The sequence below is a fragment of the Propithecus coquereli genome, unplaced genomic scaffold, assembly GCF_000956105.1.
Source record: "Propithecus coquereli isolate 6110/MARCELLA unplaced genomic scaffold, Pcoq_1.0 Scaffold83, whole genome shotgun sequence".
NCBI classification, from domain to species: Eukaryota; Metazoa; Chordata; class Mammalia; order Primates; family Indriidae; genus Propithecus; species Propithecus coquereli.
Window position 1 is genome coordinate 5052578 of NW_012154507.1, and position 11728 is coordinate 5064305.

Below are 11728 nucleotides of genomic sequence, written 5' to 3' on the forward strand. Positions count from 1 at the left end.
AGGTTTTTCCATCTGTTTACATCTTCTACAATTTCTTTTTTTAGTGTTTCGTAGTTCTCCCTGTATAAGTCTCTCACATCTTTTGTTAAATATAGTCCTAGATATTTAATTTTCTTTGAGGCTATTGTAAAAGATATTGCATTTTTGATTTGAATTTCGGCTTGGCTGTTATTGGCGTATATGAATGGCACAGATTTGTGTGTATTGATTTTGCATCCTGAGACTTCGCTGAATTCATTTATCAATTCTAGGAGTCTGTTGGATGAATCCTTGGGGTTTTCTAGATATAATATCATATCATCGGCAAAGAGCGAGAGTTTGATCTCATTTGTCCCCATTTGGACATACCATCTATTATTAATACTTTAGCTTTGCTTGTGAGACCAACATAAATCTAATTGTTACATGATATCAGAACATAATAAAAATTAATCTATTTCTCTGAAAAACTAATTAATAGACACTATTAGCCTAGACTCTTTTTCATAATCTCATCGGCCACATATTATTAACAGTGAACAAATAGAAATATGTTGTTGAATTATCCATTGTTTTTTATTAAATTTCTTCTTTAAGGCCTACTTAACATGCAACAGAATAAGAACAGTTTACTAAAATCTATGCATTGTGCCTTAATGTTGTGTTTCTTTGAATTTTTTTTAAATCAAGGCTTATAGATTAGAACCGTTAATACTTAAACACTACAGCAACATTTCACCTGTCCAGATCCACTGGTACAATACTTCAAATCCTCTACCTTATGAACATATGAAACCAAGCTTTCTCAACCCAGCAAAAGAACCTACCTCAGTTTCAGAGAATGAAGGCATTTCAACCATACCAAGCCCCCTGACCTCACCAGTCTTGTCCCGCCGACACTACGGAGAATCTATAACGAATATAGGCAAAGCAAGCATATTAGGTAATGTCTCTTAAGTATTCCTTATCTATGAATATAAATGCTTTTTGTATAGACATTAAATTTGGGAGACTTGGAAATATTCTATGTATTACAAAACTTCCAGCAGTTAATCCCTGTGTCTAGAATTTACTCTTTCACTCTTTATATTTGAGGACCAAAAAGCACTAAAGTTCTCTGATTGGATCAGATACTATAGTTTTAAGATATGAGATAGCTAGATGAACCAGAAAAAAGCATTATTCTGAGAATCAGGTCCCTCATTTTAATCTTGGTCCTACCACTTACTGAGAGATCTTGAGCAAATCACTTAGATTTTAATGCTCTTCTTGCTCATCTGTGAAGTGAGAGAGTACCTGTGTTCTGAGGCTGCCCTCGCCCCCAACCAGTTCTCCAGTCTATTCTAAAAGTCTTTCAAACTGTGTGTTTCCTGAGGGCAAAAGGGATATTTACTTTCTCTTTGAACGATCTCCAGCACTAGCACATTTGGTGTATCACTAGAACTCAATTATGTGCCACTTTAATTTGTCCATTGCTTTTGGTTACAAGTTGCCTTAATATAAAATGCCACAAGATGGCACTATAAATAGGCTTTATCTGCTGGACTCATTTGCTGTTATATTTCTCTTTGTCATACTCACACATTGTTTATTGATGGCTTTTTATAACATATACACTTAACTTCAGTAGTAAGTATATTAATAGTAAATATATACCCATATCAATGGCATGGTTCTTTTATTAAAGATTTTAATCTTACCAAATATTTTAATAAACAGTGATCACTTGAGTAAAATAGAATCTTTATTCCTTTGTATATTTCTATAAGTTATATTCTTCTACTCACCATTTTTCTTTAGAAACCTACAATATAAATTGTAATTTTCTTATGTTCCCACCCTGGAAAAATATGACTATGGCATGGTCCCCCTGCCAATTGGCTATAATTATGGGTGGTGCCCTTTAGCTTGGTGTGTGGTGTAATTCAGCAGAATGACTACCCTGTTTTGTGAAATACAGGGGCTGCTAGCATTGGAAAGGGACTTGGAGGAATGTTGTTCTCAAGATTTGGACGTTCATCTACGTCACAGCCATCTGAGACATCAAAAGATTCGATGGAAGATGAGAAGAAGCTGGTTGCCTCACCTCCTACTACCACCATAGCAACGCAGACCCTTCCACATAGCAGCTCCGGCTTTCTCGATTCTGCATGTTAGTTCCTACAGTTCTTTCCTTAATTTTGTGCCTTTTTAAAACTTGGGGAGGGTAGGGAGATCTAAGATATTAACACTAGCAGTTAACTCTAAGATCTAAAGTATGTTAGCTTTTAAAGAAAAAATACTTCTGTTTACATTTTTAAGAATAATTTCCAGGTAAATGCAATTTTATTCTCTAAATTGGTGAATTAATAGTTAGAACATTACTAATCAAAGCATTGTGGCACAGGGATCTTAAACATCAGCATAAAATAAATCTCTTTGGGGTAAGTACCCCCTGGTTTTTATAAAGTAGATTTTTACTAATATGGTCTTCTCAATCTTAAAAATTCATGTAATTGCTTCAAATCTATGCTATATGTGGTCTTGAGACTTTTTAAAAACTGCTATGCCAAAGCCTTCCTACTTCTCATCCCACAGTTGCCTTCATCCAACCTAATTATAAGACCTTCAAAGCTTAGAAATTTTATTGGACCTGCTGTATGGCTTCCAATCCTATCACAGCTACCTAGTGTAAAGCAGGTATTCAAGAAATGAGTAACTGAATGGAGAGTTATGTTGGACTTAACATTATAACAGACCTTAGTTTAACTTTTTCCAGTGGATTTATAAAGTTTAAAATCTTGAATAGTTATGAAACATTATGACACCTTCCAAGGGTCTGAACTTGAACATTATTTTTTTAAATGTCCAGTAAAATAAAACTAATAAGTCCTATTTTTCCAATGGTGTATATAAGGAAATAAAGATTCTGAAACTAGCTACTTCCTTTAAGTAACTACAAGAGGAAAATTTTGCTTTCTTTCTCTGAAAATTTTTAAGCGGATTTTGTTACTTGTAGCATTGTGTTATTAACTGTGCTACTCTAAACTTTAGAAATGTCTGGGATTCATTGCCATTCATAAAAGTAAAAAAGGAAGTAAGTCCAGGTATGACACTCCCAGAGGCTGGTTGTTTCCTCTGCAGTCAGCCCCACTCCAGGATGAGTATCAGTAGGGACGTTCCTATTTGGCCAACAGCATTTTTAATTTAATTGTCTGTGCCAGACTCTTTGCATACTGAAAATTTTATAATTGCAAGTCTTTTGAACATTAGACTTTGATATTTGTGTAAAACTCATATTTTAGTTTTCCTATGAGTTACTATATTACTAGTACCTATACTATTTTTGACCTAAATTTTCCTTTCTACTTAATATCAAAACTGTGATTGTGAAAATGCAAAATTCTGTTGTGACATGCAGATATCAGAAGAAAACTTACTTTTGAGGAAAATTAATTGCAAAAGAGTTTTGTAAGATGGCAAGTAAAAATTCACAGTTCATTGTAATGCTGTTAATGCACAACAGTGATGCTAGTAAACATTAGGGCGAATAAGGGAGCACAAAGAAATGGGTAGGATTGAAGCCTCAGAAAAAGGGTAGTGAAGACACATATAGATTCTATAGCTCAGAGAGAAGAAAATGCTTATTATACTACTTAACATAGTAATTTCAAAATAATAATAGAAAAACTTCCAATTTCTTCTTCTAGAACAGCAGTTAGTAGAGGTGTATGACTGTATTGAATCATTATATTTTGATAACTTAACAAAATACATATACTGTCATTCTTGCATATAAATTATTTGATGGTCCAAATAGTAAATTTCTTACAACTAGACTCAACTAAATTTGAGGTAATCATGAGTCTTAGTTACACGTATTCATCTCTAGATATAGATGTAACTATTAAAATTGGACTATTGCTACAATAGGATTCTACTTTTTAAATCAGATCCCCAAGATTTGCTTTACTAATTATTTGACTTGCTTCAATAATATGCTCTTCTGTGTAATCCTGATTTAGACAAATTTCTTATGTCATAATTGCTCTCTTCCCTATATCTTGCAGATCATAAAACTTTTCTTCATTAAACCTTCGTTCTGGAATTTGGTCGTGATTCGGTGATTCTGGCTTCCTTCCTTCCTTCCTTCTACTCACACTAATCGCCTCAGTCCTTCTGGATAACCTTTTCTCTAAAGCTGCCGACTTGGATTCTCTTGCTATTTGAGGGGTAAATGGGACATAGACTTTGAAATCATGATCAATCAAACAGGGTTTCTTTCTTTGACAAATAAGTGTTGTCAGTTGAAATCTGTATTTTCATCAAGTTGAAGCATCTTATATAGCTATTCTTCATTTCTTTTGAAAAGCCCAGGCTTCTTTTCAGTGGTCTTACTGCTTCATTTCTTGTCCCCTCCTCCCATGTTTGTAACATATTATGAAAAGAGTATTTCTGTTAGCATTTTTTGCCTCTAGGTTAGAACCTAAATTAGCTATAAATTTGGTGCTATCTGGGTGTTAACATTATGAGAAAGAGCTCCTCACAAAAACAAGGTGTGTACTTCATGTATGCTAGTTTTAAACAGCTTACTTGGTAGTATTGTTCTAACTTTTGGCCACTACATCATTGAAGGCCATTTTTAACCATCAGCCAGTTCTTTACAGCATCTTATGTTTTTTTTTCACAGATTTCAGACTTCAGGAATCGTTCTTTAATCTCCCACAACTTCTTTTTCCGGAAAATGTAATGCAGAATAAAGATAATACCCTCGGTATGGTATATGTCAGGAATAGCATTCAGAATATGATGAAAATGATCTGCTTAGAATTCTTCTGCTCACTGAAAAATTGGATCAGTTCTGCTATGAGATCAGCTTCAATGTTACCGTTACAGACTATTTTATATGTATTTTCTTCCCTTACTTTCTAATCTTAAATGTTAGTGGTCCTGAAACCTTAATATTGATTAGCTACTTAATGTGCTAAAATATATGATATTCCTGCACATTCCTATAAAGAAGGAACCTTTTAGAGAGAAGAGAAAAGCATTAGGCCATTTTCTTTTTTCTTTATCGTCCTAAAGGCTTCAAAGACTTTCACTGTTCTTTTCATGTAACACACTTAGATATAAAAGGGTTTCATAGTACAAAGAATCATTCTGAGTTATTTCAGGTATCAGTAACTTCACCATTTAGGGTTGCATTAATAGATATGCTATAACGGATATCTGTTTTCAACATAAATATTTAATTTACTTTGGGGAGGGTAGATTCACTTTTTTAAAAAATAGTGTTATCGGATGCAAGAGATATTTTCAGTTTCAGTCTCTTTTAGCATATTCTAAATGTATCGCTAAGGATTAATTTTATCAGTTTAAAATTAATTTTATAACTAACTTCTCATTCCTTTTTCCACAGCTTCTCTGTTTTCTTTTTTTTAATATATACACTAGATTTTTGTCTTTGACAAAAAATGTTACAATTTTTTTGAATATTTTAACCACATTTAATTTTACAGTTTCTTTGATTACCAATTTTCATAAACTTTTTCAATTTAAAAAAAAAAACTCTTACATTACTTGATGCAAGTTCCAAAATAATGTTTTAGTATAATAAGCTGGGCGTTTTTTTGTTTTGTTTTGTTTTGGGGGTTTTTTTAGGTCCATAGCAACAGTTTGTGTTGATTTAACTCAGTGAATTCCGCTTAAGAAATTATGTAAGTGCTCTCTCTGGTCCCTGCCCATGTTAATAGCCAATTATTTTCAAAAAGAAATAATTTTATTTATGCTTTTTGCATTTTTAGTTGAAGGAAGGAAAATTAATTTGCTCATATATTTGTCCTGCAATCAAGTAGGCATGTATATCCCCTATCTCAGAACCATGCTAACATCTAAACAGTTAGACCACTGATCATAACCACACCAAACTGATTTAGATGGTAACATCTATATGGCTTCTATTTTCTCTTCTCCTGTTTGCATTCATTCAGCAATTATTTATTAAATGTTTATCATGAGCCAAGAGACCATGGTAGTCACTAGAAAAGATACCAAGATGAAATAGACTTCAATACTGCCTATAAAGATGCTAGTATGAAAATTAAGTATTTTCTAGAGAGCTTTCATTCTAGTACGAAAGGTAGATAACTGCATAAATAATTATAATAATATATGGGAGAACGTGACAAGCCACTTAACAGAGGTAAAGGACTCTGTCAGTTCTAAGGAATGAGAAATTGCTTTCACCTGGATAAATCGTAAATGACTTTGTTGAAGTGGGACATACAGGATTTGGACATTGCAGGGAGAAGAATCAGCATGAGCAAAACCACAGAGGTGGGAAGCATGGAGTATGGAGAAAACTATAGTTTAGTTTTCTTGAGAAAAACCAAGGATGATTAGAAGGGAGAAGTTCTGAATATGATTGAAAAAATTTGTTAAACCAGATTGTAAAGGGTCCAACAAATCAACAAATCTGGCCATCCATTTCTTGGAGTTTTTGGTATTCAGGAGTTACTTTTATAGCCTGTTTGTTGTCAAATGTTAGGCATTTGAATGTCTTTCAGGATAAATTAGTTGGGAAAACGTTCTTGGCAAATATGACAACTGATTATAAAACTCGTTTTAGAATGTTTGTTGTTACTTTTTAAAAATAAAGGATGGGGCCGGGCGTGGTGGCTCACGCCTGTAATCCTAGCACTCTGGGAGGCCGAGGCGGGCGGATCATTCTGAGCTCAGGAGTTCAAGACCAGCCTGAGCAAGAGCGAGACCCTGTCTCTACCAAAAAATGGAAAGAAATTAATTGGACAGCTAAAAATATATGTAGAAAAAATTAGCCGGGCATGGTGGCGCGTGCCTGTGGTCCCAGCTACTTGGGAGGCTGAGACAGTAGGATTGCTGAGCCCAGGAGTTTGAGGTTGCTGTGAGCTAGGCTGACGCCACGGCACTCACTCTAGCCAGGGCAACAGAGTGAGACTCTGTCTCAAAAAAAAATAAATAAATAAAGGATGGTTTGAGAATATTCTTAAATATATTTGAAACTATGATAATTCACAAAATGTAAATATTCCTTGAATGTCAAACACCCACATGAAATGTACAGTTGCTCTGAGGCAGCAAGACATAACCTGCAACAAGAACTTTAAACATAGTCTTTCTTATTGTCAGTGAATGTTTCCCCAGTCACTTGGAAGCACAAAGTATCTTTGCTAGTACTTTAAGTATTATTCTTGTTGTCCACCTGGAGCCAAATATGCAATTATGACCACAATTTATTATATACTAATAAGATAGCATTTAAGATTTATTAAATTTTTGAAAATTTCTCTCCAGGGAAGTTGAGATATTTCCATTAAATAATAGAAATCTGTCCAATTAGTACACATTGTAATTCAAAGATGCTTACTTTCTATTCATACATTTTTTTAATATATCCATGTTGACAAGCCTTGTGCACAAAAGAATTCTTTGATGAAACCACAGTACTGATGACACTACCTATACACTGTGGAGGTTCCTTGAGTGTCAGACACTTAACCACATGAAATGTATTATAGCAGACATTCTACTTTGGGGAACTGGGAAGGAAATATGCCCATATGTGACTCCCCAGAAAGAAAATAATCCATGTTTTTAAACAGTGTAAGCAAAGAGCTGGTGATTATTAATATTTAAAACCACAGTTTCTTTTCTCATTTTTACTTCTCTTCAACTGTTCAGGAACCTGATTTCTTTGTGTATGGAGGAATTCTAGGACTGAGTCATTCTAAGAGAGAGAAGGGAGAAAAAGTGATGATTTTATGTTCTTCTTTTTCTTTGACCTAACTCAGCTAGAGAAACTAGGAAAAAGCTACCAACCTCTGTGGTACCACCCATTCTTGATATGGTAATAATGAGAGAGTAAGTCCAAGGCAACTCCATGTGGATTTGAGCCTACTTTGGCCAAGAGCAGATCTCACAGCACATAAAGAATAGTGCTGCCATGTAGAACTTCACTCCATTGGAAGTTCTGTGGTCTACTTGAAAGGGATAGAAAAGATGGGACATAGGCCCACCTAGTTCCGTCCATCTACCTACATAATCAACATAGATGTGAGGTCAATTGCACCAACAGCCACACTGGGATAAACCTTTTGAGGAGGATGGGAGACTAAAACAGGAGTGCAAACTGACTACCTAATTCTCATTTTGATGGAGACAACCTGAAGATAAATAGAAAAGGATACGGGGAGCCAATCTAGTTAGTGGCACTGATTAAAGTCCCTGCAGTCGATAACAACAAGGGCACATAATATGATAGGACTATAATTAAATTTAACATTTGAGTGTCTACTAACTGAAAGATGGCATTATAAGATAGTAATAGTATATTAAGAATAATTTCAGGGACATAAAATCAAAGGGGAGCCAAATAACACCTGTTATAACAGGGAAAAAATCTCCCTTTCTTTGACTTTAAAACAATTTCAGCTGAAGACTGTTGGACTAGGAAGATAATATGCTGTAGCATTTGAAAGTAAATTCTTAAAAATTATAACTTTGTGGTCTTCACCGATATTAACACGTATCTCTTCTGTTTTTCATCTTCTTTTTTCTTTGTAATTAACTTCACCTTGACCTCTCTTCATTGTGCTTGAGAATTCCCGTTTCCTCTTTTTTCATCTTCCCATCTGTTGTGCCAAAATGTAATGTACCTGTAAATCTAACACAAATGCCTCATGGAATACAAAAGATAAAAGATCAGGACATTACTACCTGACAGGTCCACCCATGGATTTCAGCTATTTCTGATTTGTTATGGATTAGCCTATTGTAATTTAAATGGGGAAAAAAAAAAGCAGTTACAAAAAACTTACTAAAAAGCCTGTGTCAGTGTATTTTGTAAGTATTTCTTATCCTAATTGGTATTTACACCTTTTAAGTATAAACCTCTGAAAATGTACAGATTTATAAACATTCCTTGTTAGAAAAGCATGATTGAATAGAAAAATAACAACTGTATAAGCATTTTTAAATTACCAAATGATATTGTCACAAAATACCTATTTAAAATAAGCATTAACTAAGCATTTATATGAAATCTCTCCCAGAGTGTTATGATTTCCTATGTGTGATTACCAATTCCCAGTGTAAAGCAAAAGCCAAGTTTTTCTCCAACCTCCTTAATTTTTGCCAACTTTACTACTAACATCCTTTGATACTTCGAACAAAAAGCAGACTTTAAGTGTCTGAGTGGTAGTGATTTGGGTGGCTTTGTTTTGTTTGTAAGATAGACCTTTCAAAATACTATATAGTTCATTGACGGTTTTAAAGGAGTTCCTGAAGATCAAAATGTCATTGTTTAAGTGTTTAAGGATTTTTTAAATGAGCCCATTGAAATTCTCTTAGAGCCTTGATTTGTTAAGGTGATTTTTCTCTAATAAGTATTACAAAACTTTCTGTGGATTTTAGAAAAGACTTGATTGAATTCACAAAATTGTTTGAGAACAGCACTGTTGTAAGCAAAGTCCTTCCTCCCAAGAATCACCACTGTTCCTCCCAGTTTAACTTTCCCAGCCACCCAGTGGGTTGTTCTTTTGTTGAACAAACATTTTAATGAGCACTTGTATGTCCCAGGTACATGTTAGACCCTGCTGACTTGGAAGGAGATTAGGGTTTGTGGGAGTTGCCTTTGAGGAATTCAACCTAGTGGGGAAGAAAACATTCTAGGACTGTAAAAAGATGGTTATCTTCTAACATATCCCCCACAGGACCAGCAGATACATGGCACCTCCCCAGTCTAGGAGCCAGTGAGTGATGTGTTGCACTCCCGCAGGCATTATTGCATGCACGCCTGGCCCATAATTCTTTGAGAGGGATGTTTTCCTTATTTTACAGATTAGACACAAAGATTAAGTGATAATGCCAGGTTTTGAGCCCAGTTTGTTTTACTCCAAAAATACTCTGTGATACCAAGTGAACTTTTGTTTTCTTCCTTTATTGTTCCATATTGATTTCAGCATACAAAGGAAAGGATTCCACCAAATAGAATCCTGAGCTTCTGAGGCTCTTTTGAGTGTTTTTCCCTTAAGATAATGGCAAGTTACTTTAAAAAAAAAAAAAGACAATTAGAGAATCATTTCTAGTAGCTAAATTTTTACTGTCAACGCTAGTGAGTCTGTATAGAACATGTCTTATTGTAATCTATATTCATTTGTTTAACTTCTTTTCTTTTTAGTGGAGTTGGATCACAGGATTGATTTTGAACTCAGAGAAGGCCTCGTGGAGAGCCGCTATTGGTCAACTGTCACGTCACACACTGCCTACTGGTCATCCTTGGATGTTGCCCTCTTTCTTTTAACCTTCATGTACAAACATGAACACAATAATGATGCAAAACCCAATTTAGATCCAATCTGAACTCATGACGGACATTAATGGCCCCGAACTGATTTTTTTTCCTGTTAAAATGCCTGTCAAGTTACAGAGATTTCGGGGTTAAGTATGTTTCAGTTTTGTTTAAGGCAAGAAATATTTTGAATTTATAAGCACTTTATTTTTTTTAAAAAAACATGTTCTCAGTCCTAAAGAAGTTATTTACGGTTTCCATCATTTTGATTATGAGTCTGACAGCCCCCTGCAGAGAATCAGGCAAGCCTGGAAGTAAGGAAGTTTTAGGTGAACTGCGTATAAAGGCTATAAATCACAATCTAATTTCTCCCAAATATAAAAGCATATTAATGAGTTGAATCTAATGTATTAACCAAAATATGTTATAAATTGAAAATGGTCAAGGTACAGTGTATTTATGTAAAGATCATAAGGTGGTATCATTGTTTTAGATTTCTATGAAAGCTTCCATTTCCACATCCTTTTGAAAGAAGAATAGAACAGATTTAAAATGTTTTGAATTTAACTTGTTTAGAAAAACTAATGTTAAAGAAGAAACAATATTTGAACTACTGTATTTATAATTTATTGCCTATGACTAATTGCTTTATTTCAGTGTATGAAACATTACATTTTTAATTTAAGAACCACATTTATTTTATATACCGTTACAACCCTTTTTTCTCAGAACTCCATCTTTGTACTCTTCAGATGACTATATAGACACTGTGGCATACTTACAGTATTTTTTTTTCATGAAAAACTTGAGGTTTCACACAAATAACACTAGTTCAATTTTTTTAATGAAGTTTTTATTGTCACATGTACCTCAGAGAAAGCTAAAGTTGTTCTAAACTTGACTCAGAGTACTCCATAATGGGTACATTTCATTAACTTTATTAGAAAATTACTAAATGTCTTTAGGGAGTATGACAACTATTTTAAATGTATAAACATTTATGTGCCAAACAACATATGTGAAGGGATGGAATTCCACTAACAAATTTTATTTTTAAAGTGCATGAAAAACCATTGAGATACAAGGCACAATAAGTCAGGATTCTGAGGCATTGGAAGGGTTTTCATCAGCTGGAATTGTTTCCACAGTGCTTTTCATCTGAGGGGCTCAAAGTATAAGAGGGGTACATTCAATAATCTATGTAGTAGCTCCTTGAGATAAGTAAATTAGTGTTATTCTCATATTACATGTTAATACACCAAGGCACCAAAGCATTTAAAGTGCCTTGCATTAGATTACGCAGCAAATCAGAAAAGCTTGGATTGAATCCAAACTACTCTTTTATATGTTGTTCAGTGAATTTATTCACATATGACCTCCTAGTACTTAGAAAACAATAATAACAGAAGTTGCAATTCATAATTTGGAAAAATGACCGTGAAG

At 34.2% G+C, this 11728-nt stretch overlaps 1 protein-coding gene across 1 annotated transcript in view; it reads left to right on the plus strand.

Annotated features, from left to right (window-relative positions):
* Positions 1-10455, plus strand: part of DDHD1 (DDHD domain containing 1) — a 100146-nt gene extending 89691 nt beyond the window's left edge. The window contains exons 10-13 of the mRNA XM_012663742.1: positions 670-922; positions 1940-2131; positions 4649-4732; positions 10175-10455. Of these exons, the coding sequence (XP_012519196.1) occupies positions 670-922; positions 1940-2131; positions 4649-4732; positions 10175-10356 (711 nt within the window). The 3' untranslated portion in view covers positions 10357-10455. The remainder of the gene's footprint in view (positions 1-669; positions 923-1939; positions 2132-4648; positions 4733-10174) is intronic.
* The last annotated feature ends 1273 nt before the right edge of the window (positions 10456-11728 follow it).